Genomic DNA, 25,999 nt, shown 5'->3' on the forward strand with positions numbered 1-25,999 from the left:
TATAATATAATATAATCTATTTGTTGCACCTGCATTATACAGTATGCTTTAAATTCCAACTTTTGAGAATTTCTACCAGTACTACCATTGACTCTTGATTGGGTTCAAAACAAAAAATGCCATTGGAATGCATGGCCTGTATATAGAAGGCAGCAATAATGTGGTTTGAAATAATTCAGTCCTTCCTACACACAGTAAAAACAGTGTTACAATGCAATTCAGGATTTATCCTCTTTTGCTCATTCATTCAAACCACAGCAAAAGTATGAAACTGTGTCTGTTAGTCTTATGTGGCCCTGGTTCAAATGCTTATTCATGAGGAAAAAAATTGCCCTTTTCCATGCACACGGCCCATGGACAGCATGTTTGGGTTCCTCTGGCAGTATCATACATTGCCCACAGGCAATTCCCTCTTAGATATTCCACAGTCAACTGAGAGTGGTATTATTGAAAAGTGGAAATGTTTAGGAATCACAGCAACTCAGCCATGAAGTGTCAGATCACACAAAGCTACAGAGCAGAGTACTGAGGAACACTGTGCATAAAAGACGATAACACTCTGCTAAATCAAAAAGAAAATGCAGAAATACAAATCTGCTGTTGGAGCTGCAAAAATGTGACTCCATATTAGTGACTTATTTTAATGCCTTAGGTTCCTGTAGGTTTAAGTTCCTGTAGGTTTAACGTGTCAGTGTCCTAATAGTTGTCAGCCCTGCGGCGCCGCGCCCCCCCCAGGGGCGGCTTCGGGCCGCGGTCCACAGGCTCCTGGGAACTTTTCAGTCAATGTTAGGTTAATTTCTATGTTCACGTACTTTCTGTTCCTCCCGTTGGTTTGCACTCTAAGGACTTTTATGTTGACAGCGGTCGCAGCAAGGCGCCATGTTTTTGTGTTTACATCTGATTTGTTTCACCTGAGTGCTGGAGTACAAAGGGAGCAAACGCAGAGGCATCGGCGCCGAGAATTACTCTTGCGATGCCAAGCTGTAAGGTTGGCTTCATGGTCTGGAGACTTCTAGGAAGTTCTACAAGTTCAAATAGTATATGCTCGATCGGAGCGGGTTCTCGTACAGGAGTTCGCTGTCTGGTACACCGGTTGGTCGCCAAGGGGATTTGGCGTCCGGTTCCCTAGCACCTGAGTCGAGTAAGTTCGTCAGCGCCTGACTAGCGCGGTTTGTTATTTGTCCCCTCTCGCTTTGCTCCCGGACGGCTTTCCAGCCTCAGGTGGTTTTTTCCTGGTTTATCCCGTTTCGGTTTTCACCTGTTTGTTTTCTGTTTCTGTTTATTGGACCCTGTACTTTGCTGCCTCGTTTTGTTTGTGTTTGTTCTGTTTGGTTCGTCCATTAAAGACGGTTTCTCCGCATTGCTCTGTCCCTGCGAGTGTTCCCTTGTCTCGCCTAGCCAGCATGACAGAATTCTCGGCCGACACCCTCCGAACAGCGGGGATGGACGCCTTGGATCACGCTGTTCGCGCCCAAGGTCAATTCTTGGGGCAGCAGCAACACACTCTGTTGAGCGTGTCAGAGACTGTGGGCCACCTGGCGCAGCAACAGGTGGGCCAGCAGCACCAAGTCACCCAACTAGTGGGTGACGTTCAGGGGCTCACGAATCTGGTAAAGACTTCGTTAGAGCCTGCTAGCACACCCCATAACGCCAACCGGATATGTACAGTGGCAATCCGGAGCTTTGCGAGGGGTTCTTGCTTCAGTGTGAGGTCTTCTTTAAGAACTCCCCGACCGGCACTGACCAGGCGAAGATCGCCTTTATAGTATCCCGGCTCGCAGGGAAGGCTCTGGATTGGGCCACTGCCACCTGGAGGGAGCTCAGCGAAGGATCCCTCTCGGACTACCTTAAACATTTTAAGGCGGTGTTTCTACACCCCCGAGAGGGACTCACCAAGGGTGACCTGCTGCTGCGCATGGAGCAGGGCTCCCAGTCGGCGGCTCAATACGCCCTGGAGTTCCGTACTCTGGCGGCAGGGAGCGGATGGAATCAGCCGGCCCTCTTGGCCCTGTTTCGTAACGGGTTGAACACCCGTCTGCAGCGGGAGCTGGCCTGTCGGGGCGAGACGTTGGAGCTGGACGACTTCATCGCGCTCGCGATCCGGCTGGACCAGCTCCTAGGTCGCCCTACTCACCTCAGACCCCACGGAGCTGGGGGATCGGTCGCCTGCCCCCAGAAGCAGGCCAGCCAAGGTGCACCAGGGAGTATTGGACTCTCCTGTTCAGCGGGTATGGCGGCCCCCGCCTCACCCAGTACACCAGAGAGTGAGCCCAGGGAGGTGGGTCTCGGCCGCTTGGCACCGGAGGAACGCAGTCGTAGGACCAGAGAGGGGCTATGCTTCTACTGCGGGGAAGCGGGGCATCGTCGCAGAGACTGCCGGAGGAGGATCCTGATGGCTTCTCGCCCTAACACCGATGGGCGCGGGGAGGGGACTCCTCGCGCTAATGCGGTGAGTCTGCCCGTTCCGGGGCTAGTGTCGAGGTCGATCACGTTGCCAGTATTAGTGACCTACCGGTCTCAGTGTGTGTGTGTTGCAGCGTTGATCGACTGCGGCGCGGAGGGGAGCTTCCTGAGGGCCGACATCGTGGAGTGTCTGGGAATCTCGGTGGAGGAACTCCAGAGACCTCTCCGCATCACCGCCCTGGACGGGCAGCCCATGGGTCCTCGCCCCATTACCCACGTGACCACTGAGGTTCACCTAGCTGCGAGTTTCCTGCACCAGGAGGAGGCCTCACTGCTGGTACTCCCGGCCTCCGAGCATGCTCTGATACTAGGTCTGCCGTGGTTAGGTAAACACAACCCGCACATCTCCTGGCCAGACAGGGAGATAGTATCTTGGTCCTCGTATTGCCACACACACTGCCTCAATCTCGCCCCCCTTAGCATCGGATCCACCTCGGTGGAGAGCCCTGAACCCGAAACCCTAGTCGTCTTGCCGTCCGAGTATGAGGACCTTGCTGATGTCTTCTCCAAGTCCGGTGCTGCTAAGCTTCCCCCCCACCGCCCGTACGACTGCGCCATCGACCTAGTCGAGGGAGCGGTCTTACCTAAAGCGCGAGTTTACCCCCTCACTAGGGAGGAGGAACGGGCGATGGAGGATTATATAGACGAGGCCTTAGCACAGGGGTACATCACGCCGTCCAAGTCTCCCGTAGCGTCAGGGTTTTTTTTCATTCAGAAGAAAGGGGGGGGGTTGAGGCCGTGTATAGACTACCGGGCACTCAACGCGATTACCAGGCGCTTCCCCTATCCCATGCCGTTGGTCCCGTCTGCCCTCGAACAGTTACGGGGGTCCCGAGTGTTTAGCAAGCTGGATTTGCGCAGCGCGTATAATCTCGTGCGGATCAGGGAGGGGGACGAGTGGAAGACGGCGTTTATGACCACCAGGGGGCATTACCAGTATCGGGTCATGCCGTATGGCCTAGCCAACGCCCCCTCCGTCTTCCAGTCATTCATCAATGACGTCCTGAAGGACTACCTCGGACGATTCGTGGTGGTCTTTCTGGACGACATACTGGTGTACTCCCCCGACCTGGTCACCCATGTGCGCCACGTCCGCCTGGTCCTGGCGAGACTCAGGTCCCACCTGCTGTTTGTGAAACTAGAAAAGTGTGTGTTCCACGTGCCGGAGATACCTTTTCTGGGTAACATCATCAGCGAACGGGGGGTTCTTATGGATCAGGCAAAGGTTCAGGCAGTCCGGGACTGGCCGACACCTGGCTCGGTCAAGGAAGTACAAAGTTTTCTGGGGTTTGCGAACTTCTACAGAAGGTTCATCAGAGACTTCAGTAGTTTGGCAGCGCCCATCACGTCATTGCTAAAGGGAGCCCCGCGGCGCATCACTTGGACGCCCGCCGCGGAGGACTCGTTCCAAGCACTCAAGCATGCTTTCACGTCGGCCCCGTTGTTACGACACCCCGATCCCCGTAGGCAGTTCGTGGTGGAGGTGGATGCCTCCGGTACAGGGGTGGGGGCTGTCCTGTCACAGAGACAGGAGGTAAGCGACCGCTTACACCCCATTGCGTTCTATTCCAAGAAGCTCACAGGAGCAGAGAGGAACTACGGGGTAGGGGATCGGGAGCTCCTGGCGGTTAAGATGGCACTGTCCGAGTGGCGTCATTGGTTGGAGGGGGCTGCCCACCCATTCCTAGTCCTTACCGACCATAAGAACCTCAAGTATCTCCGGCAAGTGTCTGAACCCCCGACAGGCCAGGTGGTCCCTGTTTTTCGCCAGGTTCCAGTTCCACATCACATACAGGCCGGGCTCCCGTAACACTAAGGCGGATGCCCTCTCCCGCATCCACCAAACGGCGGAGGGGGGGGAGGTCGACCCGGTACCCTTGTTACCACCTTCGGTCTCAGTCGCGGCGATACAATGGGACCTAGATACGGAGATAGCCGAGGCACTTTCCCGCACCGTCGTTCCCACAGTGTGCCCCCCGGACAGGGTCTACGTACCGAGCACGTTCCGGGAGAGGCTCGTTGGCTGGGCCCACGCCTCTCCAACGGCCGGCCACCCAGGTGAGACCCGTACTTTCCACCTACTGGCGGCCAAGTACTGGTGGGAAGGGATGCGGGCAGACATTCACCGTATAATTGCTTCATGTAGCACTTGCGCCCTGTGCAAAACCCCCAAGACGCTCCCTTCGGGGAAGCTCATGCCTCTGCCCGTCCCCGACCGCCCGTGGTCTCACCTGGCGGTAGACTTTGTCACGGATCTGCCCAAATCCGGGGGTTACACGGTGGTGATGACGGTGGTGGATCGATTCTCGAGGGGGGTTAAGTTCATCCCGTTCCCTGCGTTGCCCACAGCAATGCAGACGGCCCAAGCCCTGGTAGACCATGTCCTCCGGAATTTCGGAATCCCGGAGGACATAGTATCAGACCGAGGGGCCCAGTTCACATCCCGGGTGTGGGGTGCGTTTTGCGAGCACCTGGGGGTGAGTGTAAGTCTGTCCTCAGGATACCACCCTCAGACCAATGGCCAGTGCGAGCGCACTAACCAGGAGCTGGGGAAGTTTCTGCGAATCTACTGTCACGACTACCCCAGCGACTGGTCGCGGTATCTGGTTTGGGCCGAGATGGCCCAGAACTCGCTGAAGTGCGCGACCACTGGCCTCACCCCCTATCAGTGCGTGTTGGGCTACCAACCCCCGTTGGCCCCTTGGACTGCTGCGGAGACCCCGGTACCAGCAGTTGATGCATGGATGCGCCGCAGCGAAGACGTCTTGACCAAGACCCATCAGCACATCCAGACCTTCCTGCGGCGCTACAAGACACAGGCGGATAGGAAGCGTGGGGAGACCCCGTCATACGCGCCTGGAGATCGCGTATGGGTCTCCACACGGAACTTTTGGACTGGTCTTCCGTCTCAAAAACTGGCAGCTAAGTACATGGGTCCATTCGAGGTTGTCAAACACGTCAATGAGGTTTCGGTTAAGGTTCGTTTACCCCCACACTCACGAATGCATCCCGTGTTTCATGTTTCGCAGCTCAAGCCAGTGGTGTCGGGGCCCCTGGACGAGGCCACCCCGGCAGACATGCCGGAGCCTGTAGAGGTGGAAGGGACGCCCGCTTACACGGTCCGGCGAGTACTGGACTCCCGACGGCGCGGGGGCCGACTGCAGTATCTGCTGGACTGGGAAGGGTATGGTCCGGAGGAACGCTCCTGGGAACCGGCTAGTAACGTCCTGGACCCGGCATTGGTCCAGGAGTTTCATGAACGCTATCCGGACAAGCCGGCTCCCAGGCCTCGCGGTCGCCCCAAGAAGCCGCGGGCCCCCGCCCGTGGAGGGCTCTCCAGTCGGCAGGTGTCACGGTCCGTCTCGTCGGACCGAGTGGGCCCGCTCCCGGACGTTCTGGGCTCTCAGGCATCTGGCCGGCGACCGGGGCGTCCCCGTCGGGGGACCCGACCAGCCGCCTCGGGGGGGGGTACTGTCAGCCCTGCGGCGCCGCGCCCCCCCCAGGGGCGGCTTTGGGCCGCGGTCCACAGGCTCCTGGGAACTTTTCAGTCAATGTTAGGTTAATTTCTATGTTCACGTACTTTCTGTTCCTCCCGTTGGTTTGCACTCTAAGGACTTTTATGTTGACAGCGGTCGCAGCAAGGCGCCATGTTTTTGTGTTTACATCTGATTTGTTTCACCTGAGTGCTGGAGTACAAAGGGAGCAAACGCAGAGGCATCGGCGCCGAGAATTACTCTTGCGATGCCAAGCTGTAAGGTTGGCTTCATGGTCTGGAGACTTCTAGGAAGTTCTACAAGTTCAAATAGTATATGCTCGATCGGAGCGGGTTCTCGTACAGGAGTTCGCTGTCTGGTACACCGGTTGGTCGCCAAGGGGATTTGGCGTCCGGTTCCCTAGCACCTGTGTCGAGTAAGTTCGTCAGCGCCTGACTAGCGCGGTTTGTTATTTGTCCCCTCTCGCTTTGCTCCCGGACGGCTTTCCAGCCTCAGGTGGTTTTTTCCTGGTTTATCCCGTTTCGGTTTTCACCTGTTCGTTTTCTGTTTCTGTTTATTGGACCCTGTACTTTGCTGCCTCGTTTTGTTTGTGTTTGTTCTGTTTGGTTCGTCCATTAAAGACGGTTTCTCCGCATTGCTCTGTCCCTGCAATATAGGGCTGTACAATATATTGTTTGAGCATTGTTATCGCAATGTGCACATGGTCAAGTGTGCAATGGTCATATCGCAAGATGTGCAATATATATAAACACTGATAAAAGGTTTTGGGGGGCTTAAGGCTTATGCAAAACCAGCAACAGCCACTCTCCACCCCAGTAAAAGATATAAAGTAATATTGAGTGGCCCACTGCTCCCTTTGTTCTGGCCCTCATGACTGGTAATTGAGACCTTATCATATTCAGCAGTTAGTCATTTCCTCATAACTTTCCATCGCAAACAAATTAACTTCACCACCTCTTCTTCCTCGAGATGATGTGATGTTGATTACAGACGACGTCTCTTCTAGTAATGAAATGCCCTCAAGGCCTCTTAGTCTTTTAATGGTGTAGCATGTCCTTGGGCATATAAGCATGTGCATGTATGTCTGAAGATTGTTGCTTACACTCCACCAGGTGACTCCTGTCACATTTTCAACCCGCCTAATCCCATGTGATTTTTGGCCCATGTGGTGCTAATGAGAAATAAATCTTTATTTGCCTTGCAGCATTTGTTTGTGTGTGGAGGGGTGGGGGTGGGGGTGCTCGAGGGCAATTAGCTCAAATGAACACATTACATGCTGAAGCCCTCCGTCAATAGCCTACTTAAGGTTTTGCGGGTTTGTATTTGACAGGAAGAAAAAATACATATAAAAAAAAATTAAAGATGACAGACTTTTGTGTTATTATTATTATGTGTGTTATGAGTGCGAGTGAGAAAAAGAGAGAGAGAGAGAGACGTCAGGAGATTAAGATAATGAGACTAATAGTCTGTACAAGATTAATGGGACAAGCCTGTCTCAGTTCTGGTAAGCACTAATAGGACATTTGTCTTCACATAAGGACATTAGTTATATTTTCAAAAAAAGTAAGGATTTTTTAAGAGGTATGTCAAACTCATGCAAGAATTGTCTTGAGCTTTTGTGAAAGTTCAGTCACGTCTAACATTCTCTCAATCACTCATTTCTGTTGGGCTACAGCTAAAAACACAGTTTACTCAAAACAAGTCCAATTATTGGTCTTTGGAAGCGATTACATGAAGTACTGCATTAGGTAGGGGAGTGGGCCTTACCTGGAGCTTGACCTTTACCCCATCAACATTGAGCACTTTGTTCTGAAATCAGAAAGAGAGGGAAAATGGTGGGGGAGAAATTAGGGAGGTGAAGAGATAGTGAGGGAGGGAGGGAGAGAAAGAGATAAACATAAAAGGTGCATCAGCAACATGCATCTAAATAGAAAACTTTATATGCTTTATGTTCATTTGTATGTATGTGTTCCATCTAAGGCCAGACTTGCATGTGTGGTATGGTAGATGAATGCCTATTTGGGGTGAGAGCAACGATTCTGCAGGAAAAAGTCTCATCCACAGCCTGGCTGACTGTTTCTCCACTGACTAATCACATGCTTCTTCTCCTCCAGACTATCAATAATGCAGTACTCCATGTTCTTCTGCTCATTTTTAATAAACTCTCCACCCCTCTGTCTCCCTCTCACACACATAGAGTTCTACTTTCTAGTGCAGTTACGGTTATAGTTATGGTATAATCTATAACTATAATCTAAATCTCTGTAATCCTAACATTAACCCTGCCCTAGCCTGCCCTGGACCTTAAGCCTCACCTAATCTATAAAAAATTATGAATAAAAGCTTAAAATTGGTTAATAACTTATAATAAAACTTTCAAAAGCCCTATTCAAACAGGATTCAATTTACATGGGGTCCTGGATAATTCTCTCTTTCACTAGGGGCTCTGTAATTTCTAGCTGTCTTTTCTTGCACTGCACTCTGCCCTCTAAAGCTCAGTAGCACTACACAGGATGACTCTTCATTTCACGAGTGGCAAGAAGTCAGCTTCCACAGAGTGTCACCATAAACAGATACAATTCCTGAAAGACTTGTCCCTCTGGCTGAACCAATCTTTGGTCTGCCAAGTTACAAACCCCTGTTCAAGCATCCAGCCCAAAACTGACTTTAATTACTCATTATACTAATTAGTTGATTCCCTCTGAGGCACATGGTAGTACCACACTGTTGGATTTAGATGGATGATTGTATTTACAAACAATTCAAGTTTTTGTTTCCTACGTATGAAACAAACACTGCTTAGTTGGAATGTGCTATTTAGAGGTTAAGAATGAACTGCATCATCTGAGGTTACAGTTGATTTCATCACCATCACTTTCGCAGAGATAATACCCATGTGGCGAGAAGCATGTCTTTCCCTTATTCTTTACTAGCAGAGCGGTAGTGCCCTCAGACCCAGACCTTGTAAAAGCTGACCATGTCAAAAAACACAATGGCTACAACAAGGATGCATTTCAGGTAAATGCTCATGCATATTCAGTGGTAATGGAGCCGTGTCATCTATATGTGTTCAGATTCTAATCAGTCTAAATTATATGAGTGGAAAATCATAACCAATCTTTTCATTTTTCTGCTGGAACTGAAGCCACAGGCTGTGTTCGGAATTCATATTTGATGCAGAAGTATATAAGCTAAGCATGTTATTTGTTGTAACCCAAATCTTTTACACAGCTTTGCAAAGAAACAAAGTGCTAAAGTTTCTATTGACAGATTGTATTGTACACTGTAAATTGTAGTATATGGTATACTATTACATAAAAGAATGAACAGTTTATCTGTTAAGTAAAAGTAAAAGTATTTATTAATGTAGACTTTCATAAACAAAATGCAATGTATATACTTCAAATCTATTGTAAAAGCTATGTAAAGAATAGTAAACAGAATTATTCTGTTTACCTAAAATTGTGATTCAGCTATGCAAGGAGGAACTAATTTTGCCTTTTACTACAGTAAGTCTCATTCTATACCACATTGATTTGTCATTGCACAATTGGTTAAGACTTTATAGGTATGAATTTATGAGCAACATTCTAAAGTAAGAATTCATCTTATTAACATTGACTGATCAACTGCTTTTAGGGTATGTGGTAAACAGTAATAAATTAGATTTCATGCCAAACTATTCCATTAATTAAATCTTTTGTTAAGTTACATTAGTTACATAAGTTACACAGTTTTAAATGTAAATTCAACAGTTTACAGTGAATTTGACCGACTACTGTCACACACTTCTACTGACCAAAAGCTGGAACAATACATGTGTTGCCGTTTTTGTAATATCCATTAATATCTGCTTTTTATTTGATAGCTTTTAGTACAGCAAGCACTGTTAGCATTCATTGGAATCAGTGTGGAAAACAGTATGGCAAAAAAAAACATGATGTGCCTTAATCAGATATAATATAGGTTGCTATGGGCAATGTTAACAGCCAATATACTTGTGTGTTTAGAGATAACTGTCTAAACAATTTATCATTATAATATTTGTTATCATTTGTTATTATTTGGGTAAAACAATGTATGTAATCTGCTGTATACTAATCACATATACTCAAAAAAACATACACATAATCATATATACTAAATCGTATTTGTATCATTGCTGCAACAATGGCTGCACACCCATGACAGAGCACATCATGTGCAGGACAAGAACGTAACATTAAAAGTCTAAACAAGTGCTTTCCAACAGTGAACTCTCTCAAATATGTGGAGTTAACCATTTAACAGCTACAATCAATTGCATCACACACATACACCAGCCATAAGATTATGGCCCACTGCCTAACAGAAGTTGGTGGCCCTTGTTTCTTTCGGGAGGTCGTTTTATCTTTAGTTTTCATATTCCTCAAGGTTTTCGAGGTAGCCAGCATTCTCCCCTGTCAGCCCTTGTTTGTTTTCCTGCCTTTTCCCCATGTTAGACACCGCGTTTTGCCTGCTTCGAGATTAAGTGCTCTGCACTTGGGGCCAGAGGTCACAAGATCGTGGTAGCTCACTTAGTATCGTGTCGGCCCGCTAACACGCCGGCCTGGGTTCAAACCCGCTGTAGGTGAGCACCACATCACAGAAAGATCCAGCAGAGCCATTTGATCTAGAGCAGGCAAAAATTGCTCTACTAGTCAGGGGGCGACTGTAGGGAGGCATGAGCAGGCCCTGCAGCAGATTCTTTCTCAGCTGCAGGGTCTGACCACTCTAGTAACACAACTCACTAGCCAGGGGGAGGCCGCGGCTGCCCAAGCAGCTGTGTTGTCTCATGCTGAGCCCTCTCTACCGGCCCCAGAGCGCTATGCTGGTGAACCAGGAGGCTGTAGAGGGTTTCTTCTTCAGTGTTCACTGGTATTCGAGCAGCAACCATCCCGTTTTCCGTCAGAGCGTGCTAAGGTGGCGTACATCATCTCTCTCCTCAGTGGTAGGCAATTAGCCTGGGCCACCCCGGTGTGGGATCACCAATCCCACGTATGTGCCTTTGTGGGCCGGTTTGCAGCTGTGCTGTCGCAAACCTTCGACCTTTCGATCCTGGGTCAGGAGAAAAGGTTGATGGCTGATTATGCCATCGAATTCCGCACGCTATTGGTGGAAAGTGGATGGAATGCCAGCGCTCTCATTTCAGCCTTCCACCATGGTCTCATCGAGGAGCTCAAGGATGAGCTGGCCTACCATGACCCTCCCTCGATCGACTCATTGAGATTGCCCAAAGAGTGGAGTGTCAGAGCCTCCCTTGCTCCTTGTGGCCCGCCCGCTGTCTCAGGCTCTTTTCGGGGGTTGTCAAGCCCATGCAGTTGGGGCACACTTGCCTGCCACGGCAGGAGTGCAAGGCCCGCATGCGCAAAGACAGGTGCCCCTACTGTAGAATCTCTAGGTACCTTCGCTCTGCTTGCCCCGAGCTCTCTGGAAACGCCAACGTCCGTCAGGGGAGGGGAGACCACTGAGAGACCTGTTAATTCTCTCTCAGGCCCAGGGGGTGTTCCTCAATGCCACCCTAGCGTTGGGGTTGCTTGAGGTCCGCCTGCCTGTCTTTCTGGACTCTGAGGGAGCCCATGCCCATAGTGGCTGTAGATGGTTGGTCACTGGAGCCTGGGGTGGTGTCCCACTAAACCCACCCTTTCATGCTACGAGTTGGTCCTCACACCGAGCAGATTTTTCATTATTAGCGCTCCCAACTTGCAGTTGGTTCTGGGTTTCCCTTGGCTCCAGATTGCTGCCCCCCCACAGACCCTTTGACATTGCCATCAATCTCCTCCCTGGCCCCGTCCAACCTCTGTACGTCTAGTCCAGCGCTTCCTGGGTTTTGCCAATTTCTTCGGTTTGTGAGGAATTTTAGCTTCCCTTGCATCCTTGGTCCCACCTGTCCCTTGACTTTATCACAGGGTTGTCCCGGTCATCATCGGCAACACTGTGATTCTAGTCATTGTGGACCGGTTCTCTAAGGCTGGCTGCTTTGTGGCTCTCCCAAAGCTGCCATCAGCTAAGGAGACAGCCGAGCTTGTGCTCAACCAGGTGGTCCGGGTTCACGGGCTCCCGTCGGACATCGTGTCAGTTTGTGTCAATTCACCAGTCGGTTCCACACCCAGTCTAATGGCCAGACAAAGAGGGTCTGTAAGGGGTAGGTCTAGGGCAAGACCTCCTCCTGCCACCAGGGGGAGGCCCAGAGTCACGCCAATTAGCAATTAACCACACCTGGGCAAGAGCCTATATAGGCACTCAGATCCAGTTGCCCACTGCGGGATCTTTTGACTCTGGTTGAGTGTTTGTATCAGCCCCCATCAGCTGAGTGGGTCTCACTCTCCTTCATGTGTTCTTCCTGTGTTTGTTTCCCTCTGTCTTAACTAGTTAGTTTTCCCCCTCTTTCCCTCGAGTTCCCTGTGTCTGTGCAGTGTCTGTTGGTGTGTGTGTACGTGTTTGCACACATGCACTCGTTTAACAGAGGAAGGCAGGAGTGCCTGCCTTGCCTTTAACCTTTTAGTTCCCTTGTTTCTTTCGGGAGGTTGTTTTATCTTTAGTTTTCATTTTCCTCGAGGTTTTCAAGGTAGCCAGCATTCTTCCCTGGCAGCCTTTGTTTGTTTTCCCGGCTTTTCCCCACGTTAGACGCTGTGTTTGTTTTCTTTCCACCCGTTTTCAAACCCACCCCTTTTAGTTCCGTTTGTTTGCATTTTTGTTGTTGTTTACATATGTTTCAGTCATTGTCTTAAAGTATTTGTGAATAAACCCTGCACTAGTGACTGCACTAGTGACTAGTAGCTTGATGTTCCAGTGACTACAGTTGCACATATTATTCAGAAATTTAGGATCCATGGGACCAACCTCCCTGGACATGGCCGCAGAAGGAAAATTGATGACAAATCAAAGAGACGGATAATACGAATGGTAACAAAAGAGCCCAGAAAATCTTCTAAAGAGATTAAAGGTGAACTTCAAGATCAAGGAACATCAGTGTTGAAGCATATAAAAAAAAGAACACTGTCCCTACTGTGAAACATGAAGGACGCTCTGTTATGTTCTGGGGCTGCTTTGCTGCATCTGGCACAGGGTGTCTTGAATCAGTGCAGGGTACAATGAAATCTGTTTCATTAGTTTATTTTTTTAAATAATTCTGTTGAAGCATTGATTTTAATCAATTTCGGATTTTCATTTGTTAATTTTCATAGAATTTCTATTTATTATAACTTTTGTCAGATTCAAGTTATTTCTGTTATCATTGTGGGTTTTTATTTCATTAACTGAGGGGTACCAACAATTTTTTCTGTGTGTATAAGTTTATTGACAGAGAAGCTTCTCAGTTCAGTGTGAGCAACTGCACAGTGTGACAGGCAGTCACCTGAAAAAAACCTGAAGCCAAAATGTTCATGATGTGCTTTTTAGGAAGGAACAATATTGGCCTTTGCTCAGCTGCTCACCCCAAATAGCTAGACAGTGGCACTACTACTGTAAGTGTTACAGTGCAAGAATAAAACTAGTTCCTGTTGAGTTTTTATGAGCTCACAGTGAGACCCCATAAACTCTGTAGGAACTGATTTAACACCTGTGACATAACACCTGATTTAACACTGCTAATAACAGAGATTTAAACAGCAAGGCAAGTTAGAAGTATGAATAATGAATGCTAGTAGTGCCTGGTTGGCTCAATGAATAAGAAACGCTACGGGGGCCTAGTTAGCATAATGCAAATCTCATTCCGGTAACAGGTCTTCATTAGCTTTCAATGTTGAGGAAAGTATCCCTTCAAGCTCTCCTTAGCCTAGGTCACAAGAGAACAACATTGTGGGCATAGTGTTCTGAATTAAATTAGGACAAGGGCAACCAAGAGAGAAAAAAGGAAGGAAAAAGAGAGAGAGTTAGAGCAGTGTCAGCACATCCTGGCCCCATTCATTGCCCTGTACTCCATGTCCCTGCCTCCATACTCCAAACAGCTTCAATTAGACCAGTACAAGCACACCAACACCATCGATTCTCCACAGACTCATCTTTCATAAATACTTTATGCAACGCCATGTTGATTTATTTATCATAGGTCTCTGCTGCTGACCAAGAAAAATAAAAACAACCAAAACAGTATAGGGGTTGGCATGGATGGGAATTTCAAACTATTTTTGTCTGATCAGCAAAGTCTTGTTTTTCTGTTTTAGCTCGCCCAAGGCATGTGTGAATTTGTAACAATCTGTCGAGCACCCAAGAGGTTGAATTATGAGGAAACCAGCTGTCTTATCTAGAGTACTGTGTGTGTGTCACACTGGAAAGGCAGTGGAGGTTGAGGCTATGTTAAATTGTTAAACAACTCCTCTTGTTCATTAGATCAAACTCAAAAAAGGTAAATAAAAAGATGCTTCATTTTAACTTAGCACATTCAGCACATCAGCTTGCTAAATTGTTTCATAATCCCATTTACACAAAGTACCAGTGGGCTGAAGTGATAAAAGCAAGCAAATTTGCTTCTGACCTCTTTTGTCAGTTCGCTTAATCTTTTTTTCTATTTTGTTACAAGAGGGAGAGAGTAGTCAACTGTGGTGCTAACACCTTGTTTCAATTTCCCAGAGTAGCAAAGCTGCCAGAAACTCTCCAAATGAGAATTGACTCTGCAGCCTATCCTCAGAATGTACTGGAACCTTTCTATTATTGACAGTGTCTGCAGGGGCAGCGCCTGTTTGAGCTGGGCAAGTGAGTGCACATCGATTGAGGCCAGATAGGCCTTTGGGATTCTGTGCACGCCCTTGAATAAATTCATATTCAAATCCGTGCAAACACATCTAAGTCCTTGTGTTGTTTCTTTTTTTCCCCCTACAAGCTGAGCTGGGATTGAGATTTCAAATCCTCATTTCCAACCCCATTGAGAGGACAGAATCTCCATTTCGAACACTGGCAGAAAGAATACTCAGTATAGAACAGGGCTTTATGGAAATAGCTGAAGCGGGTGGGTGCTTGGGACCAAAGAGGCCAGCCGCCATCAGCGGAGACTAACACAAAAATCAAACCTCATAGTCCTATGAGTTTTCACAGCTGAATTCTGAGTATAGAAAGAGGTTGTGAATCACATTTTCTGGGTGAGTCAGTATTGTAGGCAGAGCCACATCCTGTCCATCCTGTAATGCTGGCTTTCAGTGATAAGGTTCTGTGCAATACTAAGGATGTGCAACTAAAGTGTACAAAGGCATCATGAGCGTCAGTGCCACGAAATAATCAACATGCATACAATCTATCTTTGGCTGAATGCATCATTTCAATAAACAGTAATGGTGGAAGGTATACAATATGTATATAAGCATAAATATACTGTATACCAAAAGTTATAATACTGATAATACTAGTAGAAAATGAAAATATTTTTGGTAAGTCATTACATCATTACTGTCCAACCTACTAAAGGTGTAACTGTGTAACAACAAAATCAATAATAATAATAATAATAATAATAATAATATAAAAAATGAAACAATAGCATAACTTCATCATTGGCAATCTGGTGCATGAGGCATCTGTGCATCCTACCACAGTGAAGCAGGTTGGGGCTTTGTTATACTTAAATCTAAGTAAAAGAAAAAGCAATCAGAAAAGTGGGGTCTGAAGACACTATTTTTTGGTCAGTGTTTAAACACAACACAAAATACACCACTGTCTGCCACCAATCTTTGCATGTGAACTATCCATTATAACGCACTGTTTTCGAGAAGTAATACAGCATTGCAAAACATAACATCATATCATACTCTTCTGTGCTTTATTGATTTTTTTTTTATATTTTAAAATCCTGCTGTATTGTATTAAAAACTATTTTTAAAGTCTTTGTTTCGTTGCACCTCTACAGTTTGCGGAAAAGGGAGTAAAAAAACAGAAGTGTACTTCAAGTTTTAGGAGTAATGTATTCCTTCTGGTATGAACATTTTAAATATTCATTAGCCCTCCTCTGGTTCAGCCTTTTCCACATCCTGTTGACATTATGGTGGCAGGTGGCAACTGTCCTTTCCATTAATTAGAATCATAGCCTCAAACCTAAAATGAAAAAAATCACCAGGGAGAACAGACATCTTTCTCTTAACCTCTCCTAATCGTCTTCACCTCTCATTTCTTACAGCAACAAAAAAAATTACTACCAGGTTAATGGAGTGTAATAGATGTTAAAATCCTTTTAGGAGGAAGCATATCTGGTATAATAGATTCAAGGGAGCGCATTCAACTCCATTTAAATAGGTGATATAAAGAGGTTTGCTAATCACATAGGTGCTCCAAGACATGAAAACAAGAGGTTTCCATACAGAGGCAAGCAAACATGAGTGACATCTTTCTCTCTTTCTCTTTTGGATTTCGTTATTCATCTTAATTCAGTTCGATTGGGATGCACAAAAACAGAACAGTCACTCATCTGCATCGTCAAAGCTGCCTTGCTCACATCTCTCTAAACCCCAGAGACAGACAGAGAGAGAGAGAGAGAGAGAGAAAGAGAGAAAGAAAGAGAGAAAAGTATTAAGACACAAAAAGAGCGAAACAGAGAGTCGAATGGAGAAATCACAGTCCCACAACTGCGGTAGTAAATCAACCAACTGAGAATTGAAAAAAAGGTAACAGCAGTCACCCTGGCCCACAGTGAGGACAGCAGCCAGTACAAAGCCTGCTCTGTCTGAGATCACAGAATGGTTCACAGGAAGACTTTATTTAAAACAAAAACTGTTTTTCTCCATGCATGGATAGAAATCCATTTCCTTCACAGAAAACAAGTTTATATATCTGATATTTTCTGCAAATTGTATGTTCTATTTATTTGATGAATTTAACATAATAGGGAAAAAACATTTTAAATTACTGAAATAAACTTTCGTGAAAATGAGCAAGGTTTGGTCAACTTATTTTTACATAGAAAATGAACATAACATGTAATTTGACTACTTACATAACTACTTAGACATGCCTGTCTTGTATTTATTGTGTTTTTGAAGACAAAAATGTCTGGTGACCAGAAATTCTTTGGTCAGAAAATGAGCAATGCATACCAACAAATGGCTACAGATTGTGCACAACAACAGAAGGACTACAGTTTGTTATTTGTGGATGGTCCGTATTAAAGAATGGCTTTGTCCAGAAATACTAATTTTGTTACTGTCTAAATAAGATCATGCTGCCTTGTTTCCATTCATTTTGAACTATTCTAAGAAGTAATGTTCTGATCTTATCTAAACACTTTTATTTTGATCTAATCTTTGTCTTCTCATAGACACACAGTCATATAATTTAAATAAACTCGCTTGCTAACTTGTCAATCAGAATGCATTTTGAGTATTTAAGTTGTTATTTGATATATATCATATCTCTGTCTCTATAGTGTTGCTGTTTTCTCATTTTGTTCTCTCGGCACAGTGTGCGGTTAATAAGCCGAAGAGATTGTAGCCAGGTTAGCTTTCTTAAGTCTTACCGAAATAAAAAAAATCGTATGTGTGAACAGCAAGGGACTTAAAGCTGCTGACCTTCTTGACAGTGGCCCTATTGATGGTGACAGGTGTGAGCCTGCTTCCTGAAGTCCACGATCAGCTCCTTGGTTTTGTTTAGAGAAAGGTTACATTTAGAGAAAGGTTCTAAAGACTTGTGATGATGTGCTGCTCTCCAATGTTTTGCCGTGCTATTTTACTGTTTTACCTGCGAGGGCTTGCAGTGCTTTCGCTAGTGGGCTAGGGTCATAAATAAGACGAGCCAAGAGTGTGTGTTTTGAAATTGCCATGTTCTCAGCAATGTTTTGGATATACCAGATTTTATTTTCAAAGAGGTCACAATGGTGTCTCACTCTGTGCTTGCATCAGCGGCGCAGTCAGTCCCTGAACTAAAAGACCAGTTTCTTTCAGAGATCAGAACAATGCTAGTAGAGATAGAATACAGCTGTTTGAGATTAAGAATTATTTTGACCTTGCTAATAGTGATCAGAGGCAAATTACAAAACTTAATTTTTTAAACAAAGTGGGGAGCAAAATTTGCATAGGTGTGAGACTCAATGCCATGATGGAAAGGGAGCCAAATACCTTAACAATACAGTTGACAGTCTATGTCTTGTTACTTTCACTGATAATTTGGAACAGAAATTATTAATGGTTAGCAAGGTGCCCTCTGAACAGTGGTCTCCTGACTCTTACACATTACGTCTCACAATTTCCCTAGGCCATATGACATGTGGTGAAAAGTGCTAAAAGATGTGCATTCATCAGTTTTTACCCAGTTGAGTCAGTTGTAAGTATGTGCATGTCTTTGGAAGTCGCTCTGGATAAGAGCATCTGCTAAATGCCTTAAATGTAAATGGTTGGATACATTTTCTACTGATCTGAACACTTCTATAATTTATTTATTTATTTATTATTATTTATTTTTATTCAAATTGCCAAAAGTCTTTTTATTCATTCTTAATTATTCTTAACATAATGATTGATGTTTTCATGTTTGCAGATTGTTTGTTGAGAATTTGTGTGACAAGGGACACCAAAGACAAAAGTTCCAATGTTGTTGGACAAAACAGTTGTATTATTTTCTACTGTATTCTATTCTACTGTATTAAATATCTGCGTAGCACATGTAGCGACATTCCATTTTGTTCATTAAATACCCAGTGACATTCAGGGGGAAGGTAACATCAGGATATTCAGATATTCCAATAGAAACACTAAGCAGACATCTGAGTGGGTAGAGGGAATTTGCAAGATTTCTTTTTTTTTCTTTCCTGTTTTTGGTTGTAGCAAGCACCAGGTAAAGTACTTTGACACTACGTCTGCTTTCTCAAGAACGACATCCATATCTCTGTGTACTGATGAGGTAACATTAGTGGATGACATGATGTTTACAGAATGTAGTGTAACCCCCCCCAAAAAAAAACAAACAAACAAACAAACAAAAAAAACCTAAATTTGAAAAAGGTTATGTTATTCCTTATTTGGTGTATTACTCAGAAAGATATGCTGCAGTTCCAAAAATCCCAAGCCCTATTTATGTGAAGGAAAAGTGAAGGAAAATTTGAGGCTTAGTCTTGTGATATAAAGCCATTAAGGCTTGATGGTGCTCTGGCTGTGACTAACTCATTAGCAACATTTGCATTTGTGCTGGAGTGTGCGTTTATTAATTATTACACTTCTGAGAAACAGACATCAAGCTGATGTGTAAATAATCAGAAAATAGTGAGAAAAACACCTGGCTGGCATCAGGTCATTAATACTAGGCTAAAGCTGATTTTCAAGAGCAAAATGGGCTACTTTATACAATGTTATCAAGGTCTTCAGCAGCATACAACAACAACTTACAGTTAGTCTAAAAGCTTTTAAACTTAAAGGTAAGAATTTGATTGCATCCAGCCATAACAGCATTAATGATGTCAAATACTGATGTCACTTGTTACTGCAACTCACATCAAAGGTATTTGATGGTGCTCCTTCACCTGGAGAACCCAGTTCCACTGCTCTACAGCTCAATGCTGGGAGGCATTATGCCCCTGTAACTGATGCTTGGCACTGGGGAATTGTGTTCTTATGAATATGTGTGGTTGCTCCAGAGCTTAATTTTTTGGTGTGCTTTTCTGTAGAGAATACATAAGCTCTGGGTGTGCAATTCAACACATGTTTCAGTAATTGGTGCACCTTAAAGTTGCTGAATTCTAGAAAAGGCTTCCTTCTGTTATGGGAAATAGTTTGTGGAGCTCCCTTGATTAGAGGAATAACAAACAGATATTTTGTCTTCAAAACTGGCAATTCAATTTGCACATATTGTATATTATCTCAAAAGCTTCTATCTATGGATTATCTCATCTATCTATCTTTTCTTGCAGAATTATTTTAAATCAGATATATCGTTTTTTGTCCTTTTTTTCTTTAAACAAATTTGTTGGATGGTGTGCTACAGTATTTATTTTGGATTTTATGATTGCTGCTGTGCCCTTGGGGACACAGACTGACCACTCCTGGGAAGATTCATGAACATTCCTAGGGTTCTTCATTTGTAAAGAATGACATTTACTGTGATTCAGTGACACCCAAGAAATGTTTTGACCTTTCTAGACTGCTATGAAACATTTTAGCCATTTATCTCTTCAGCACTCTTTTTTGATCTTGGTCTAGTGTTTTTGTAAAACCATTGTGGTAGCTACATCCTCCGGAAGGTAAACTTCAATATGAGTGAGTTTGACATTCAGCAGACTGTTATCCATACATAGATGAAAATCTTAAAAATGTGTTCAATAAGCTTTTCTTTGTTTAATATTATATTCTGTTTAAGTTTAAAAAACAATCACTGTGCCAATCATGCAATATTAAATATGCGCTAATTATTAAACACTGTACATTTTCTCCTAACTCACTAAGATGAAAGTATCCATTTGTGTATGTTCCCAAATAATATTACAGATTATCCATCCCAAGCACAGAGTAAAATGTCCAAATTAGCATATATCCTTTAGAGCAAGGTTAATGATGCAGCAGATGTGGCTTCTGGCAACTAACCATCCATTCATCTACACATCTATCCTTTCACCCATCCAGTCAAACCCCTTAACACATACATGATCAAAATGTAACCTCTCCCCTCAGGGGCCACACAAAAGATAAGGTCAAGTCATAGCCACTGACCATGCACCCACTACACAACCAATCCTGCCGCAGCCCCCCCCCCCCCACACACACTTTACCCCAGGCTTGCAGAACAGCAGGATGGTGTGGGCTTGCTGCCTGCTGCTAGAAAGAGCAGAGAGGATAAAGACAGGTCATGTTAACCACCATGAGGGTGGCTGCAGGGCAGGCTGAGTGGCTGACTCAGACTGGAGTGACAGGGGTGGGAGTGTGGGATGGCGCAGCTGTGAGCCTGACATTTAAAGCATTTAAAGTCAACATGCCAACCTGCTTCATACCTTTGCTGAACGTTAGCCATAGGCTACATTTTTAACATCATTTAAGCTTTACTAAGCGTGCAATGCTGATTAGCTTTAGATCATCCTCACTTTTAAAAGGGCTTGTTTAGAATGAACATGGTAACTAGGGCTCCTAATATTGGGAAAAACTGATATTGTGATATTTTGTTGTTCTGTAATATATATTGCAATAGTACAGGAATTTTACCAGATTTCTCCAAAAGTCAACAAATTTTTACAACACCATAATATTGTATTGAGAAAAACAACTTTCTGCAGTTTATACTAGGGGTGAACCGATCCGATACTAGGATTGGATATCGTCCCCGATACTAACAAAATAGCTGGATCGGGTCTCAGTCGAATACAGTTGAACACTGTTTTGAGTCCCAGAAATGTCCAATGTCAAGAGTTTACATGTTTATTTGCTAAATATTACTATATTCCAGATTCAAATACCTTGTTTCGGTTGTTAAAAGCCACAACTTTTCCTTTTCTGCTATTTTTCAGCAATGGTGAGAGACAAGAGCTGAGCCGATTGATTGGAGACGTGTACCTGTAATGGAGGACAGTTGAGAGCGAGGGGGTAATGACGACTCCAAATTTCAGAAAAAATTAGCCCTGGCAACACTGGGCAAAGGTCCAACACAATTATGACAAATAAATAACAATCCAGTACATTTTATATCTGTGTTAATTTGTTATAGTTTGTGTCACAAAGTTGGTAAAGTAATGCTTAAGTCAATCCTGATACCATAAGTCTCTCCCACATGGTGAGGTATATGGTTTATTAAATCAACAATAGTATCGGATCAGGTACGGGCTGATACGCAAGGATAATGTATCAATATCATATCCGAACAGGAAAAGTTGTAATGGTGCATCCTTACTTTGTATAATGAGTCTGGAATCACAACGATCTTATAGTTATAAAAGTTATAGAAGAGTTGTAGAATTCTTAGTACTCTAGATGACAGACCATAGATGGGGAATGATAGGACATGATAAACCAAAACAGCTGTACATTAAATCAGAATGGAATGACAATGACAGAGTAGTGGGACACCAATATACCAGAGCCCCTTAGCATGTTAAAGAACAATCGCAAAATGTCCACAATAATAATACTGTGCTGTGGATTAGTAGTTTGTATGCCTACTTTAACACTGAATATCAGCTGAGATATAGTTCAGGCTTGACCTAAATTATCTCCATGCCTGCTGCAATGTGGTCTTCGATTGAGAAACAGGAATTTTTTCAAGACTGAGTGGCAAACCCACCAGAAACCATATCATCTTTCTCTGACAAGAAGAAGCCTGGAGCCTGGGAGTCCAGTAAAAGCATGAAGTATAAAAATATACAGAAACCTGTCCAAAGCAGATCAATACTGGATTCCAGAAGGAAGAGCTTCACTGCTTATCAAAGCTGCAATCTCAAACACAATCCACCAGCAACATTTTTTTTTTGTTTGCATAAGGATTGCATCAAATACTTAAATAATAATTTTAAAAATCTCCTGCGACACTCACTGATGTTCAAACAGTGTCAAACAAATATGTATAATTTTATTATTAAGGGAATTGCTATTCCTCACATGTTTTTCATCTAAAAAAAGCATTTTTTTTTGCCTAATGTGCCACTGTTGGGTCTTTGAGCAAGGCTCTCTATAGTCCTCTGTACTCCCTGGGCACTGCAATGAAGGCTGCCCACTGCTCCATGTTTGTTTGTTTACTGCATGGATGGGTTACAAGCGGCAGTCAAAGGTGTGGCAATATTGGACAAAATGAGTGTACAACATATATTTTTAATAGAAAAAAATGCATGTTGTACATTTTTCTGAAATCAACACCAGGTCTTTAACTTATCAAGGCCTCTCAACTGTCAGCAATCATAACTGATCACATCTGCCGGTGTGAAAATGGTTTGTTTGACGGCATTCACTGGATTGACCATTATGCGGTATAACAGAAAAGTCCAAGGGGCTCAGTGCAGTTCTGTGAAGGATGATTGTAGATTTCCACATTTTAAAATAACTACAAATTCCACATTCATCAATTTAAACAACTGTATATAAGTATAAGTTTTTTGGGAGGATTACTTTAGCCACAGTAATCAATGCTGTATCAATGCTGAGAACACACCAATAATTCCATAGCGATTCAACAACAGAATTTGAGCAGTGGGAGGCTTGTGCTGCTTAATGGATGATTAAACCTGTGCTTTTCTCCTGGGTATACAGTGCTAGGTCAAGGCCTTGCTCCACTCCCTGCCATTCAGGTGATTCAGACTCCATGCTAATGTCTTGACTGCATGAAGTCCTCATAGGCTGAAGATCAATTATGGCTTTCTGAATCACAGGTACAAATTTCAGGCAATGAACAAATTTCACCAGGGTTACATAAAGTGCTAGTCTTTTAACAGACATGGGTGAGCCGATGGAATATTAATCTTGAACTATAAACATTCTATGACACTCAGATGAGTAAAGCTTGTGTGTGTTGAAACAACCAATGTGTGGAACACAAGCTGAAAAGGATAGCTTTTCACAAGGGAGGACATGACCCATCTATATGCGGATAAACACATTAAAGGCATGCTTTGTTTGCAGTAACTAAGAAACTGCACTAAAACTATGAAACATGAAAACTAAATAAATAATCTAATCCTGACAAATCCATTATTTGTCAGTGTGCTTATTAGTTTTTTCTTATTAGTTTTTGTGTTCATTTCGGTTTCCTCCACACACCAGAGTGTCCTAAAATGTCTTATTTAAGAGTAAAATGTAGGAAATGTCTGGTTGTTGTAAGATAATTAAGGATATGGTTTCTCAAAACTATCTGAGAAAAATTTTATGGTGTTTGAGTCAAATCCATTTCAATTGGCGGGGGCCAGTCTAGGGCCAGTGATTATGTTAGAGCGGCCAACTGCTTTCTAGATTATGGGGCTTTGCAGACATTAAAAATCAAATGTATACAATCAATATCAGTCACAGTTTTATTTTTGTACAGTGTTCAGTTACAATTTCAAAATGTATAATTTAGCCTGTGTTTTACAGCATGTGAATAAGCATTAGCTTTAGCCTGTGTTCGGTTCACACTATTCAGTGCTGGTTTGAAAACAAACTCCCGTCGATACAACAGAGCCTTTAATTATAGTCAGTTAAAACAGGTTATTTTTTACCACAAAGTAGAACAGCAAAATTTAGTGTAGTATACATTAAAAGAAAGTAACTATTTGAAGTTAGATGTGGAGAATATGGTCTTCTGTCAGTGTTTCCCTAGGTGGCTTAGTTACATCAATGAGTTGTGGCTAATCTTTGCGTGCAGTTTAAATTATGTGACATAGCCCAGAAATTAAAAACATGGTAGAAAAAGTTACTTTTATGGTACAAAAACAAAACAAATCAGGAAACATCAGTAAACATCAGGAAATGTCTGCCAGACATCTAAAATCAAAAATGACATCGCTATGCTAGTATGAGATTAAGGTAAAGAAAAAAAAATGAAATCTGTTAATTGTGCCCTGCTCTCCCCTAGACAAAAGAAAGCTAATATAAGCCCAATGAATATTTGAAATGTGCTAACAAGAGAGTGTTCTTCCCATCATCAAAAACAAGTTAATTTCAGGATTTGCTGGTCACGCAAAGACATGGCATTAGACATGGTAGACATGACAGATTGCAATGCGGTATAGAGGAGCGGCACAGTATTGTTTTTCAGGGAAGTAGTAGCTTGTGTTAAAGTGCTAATATCTCAGGGCAAAGAGCGTACAAAGGACAATGGGAGTAGGAGATCATCAGAAGGAGGCAGAGGAAAGGCCAATTTGGTCTGTGGCACTTGGGTGTTGGAGGGGCAAGAGACACCCATCAGAAGGAGCTGTTAATTGGGTTTGAAGGATGAGAGGAACAGAAGAGCATGACTCTGTGATGGCTTGTATCCATCTATTTATCTATCTGTCTAGTTCTATCCATTTTCAGCTCATCCTCCACTCCCAAATCTACTTTACTACTAAGTGAGTATCAGACACTATAGCAACGTGGTTAGGACATACTTCAGTTGTTGTTGAATTTTTGTGTCATGTCTTGCCATGTAAAAAGAACTGTATTAAATGTATATAATGATATAATGATAATAATGATTTGCTGTTTAATTTGGGCTCTTGTGTGGGATGGGCCTGTCATAGCAGCACTGTACACACAGAATTAAAAAATAATTGCATACAATGATAAATGTTGGCATCGATATCAGCAGATATGTACACTTAAAAAACAAAAAGCATTAGCATCAGCCCATAATCCTTGGTTCCAAAACTGGTTCATCTGCATATTTTCCCACAAAATACATAAAATAATGTGAAGTTGACTTCTCATGTACTACCTTTTACAGATGCACCAAAATGGGTTGATATATATTTATATATGTGTAAATTTTGGAAATGGTTATATTTTTAAAGCAAAACCTGTAAGAAGAGGATGTCTGAAAACCTACTTATGTGGTAACAAGCTAGGTATTTTACTAGGTTAATTCAATAGAAACACTGAAACCTTGGCACATTTAAAGTATTTATTTACACATATTGTATTTGCACATATATTTACAAGTATTTATTTAATAGTTACATACCAATTACCATTGTTTGGGGTGGAAGGATAAAACATTTTTAACAGCTGCTGATACTAATATGATAATATTATATATATTATATAATAATACTCCACTCAGGAACTGCTGATTAAATAGCCTATTCATGACCTAAAACCGACCTGCTGATTCTGGTGATACAAATAGGAAAATATACACAATCAAATTATTTGATTGCTTTGGTTGAACTCAGGATGAATGTTTTTCTTTTCTAGCTTCACAAACACATCCATTTCTGTCATTGGCCATGGTTGTCATGGCAATTGGGAGCTTACTCTGCTGGTTATACGAATATGCTACCTTCATACTGGGTGAAAAAAAAAATAGTAATTGGAACAAATACACAATGATTTACAGAGATACAAATGGAAACTCATATGCAAGCAAAAAGAACAATGCATAAGCTTTTTATGAAATTAAGCCAGCACATTCTGCATGCTGAGATAAAATCTAGAACTAAAATACTGTTTCTGTCCATGCATATATTTCAT

The 25,999-nt window shown here is 43.5% G+C and overlaps 1 protein-coding gene across 2 annotated transcripts in view; it reads right to left on the bottom strand.

Moving 5' to 3' along the window:
* The window catches only part of LOC140573640 (ras-related protein Rab-26), an 86,136-nt gene that overhangs the window by 46,619 nt on the left and 13,518 nt on the right, over positions 1–25,999 (bottom strand). For both annotated transcript variants that reach the window (XM_072693098.1, XM_072693099.1), the window contains exon 3: positions 7,725–7,766. In XM_072693098.1, coding sequence (XP_072549199.1) covers positions 7,725–7,766 — 42 coding nt within the window. The remainder of the gene's footprint in view (positions 1–7,724; positions 7,767–25,999) is intronic.

Source organism: Salminus brasiliensis, chromosome 12 (assembly GCF_030463535.1).
Source record: "Salminus brasiliensis chromosome 12, fSalBra1.hap2, whole genome shotgun sequence".
NCBI lineage: Eukaryota > Metazoa > Chordata > Actinopteri > Characiformes > Bryconidae > Salminus > Salminus brasiliensis.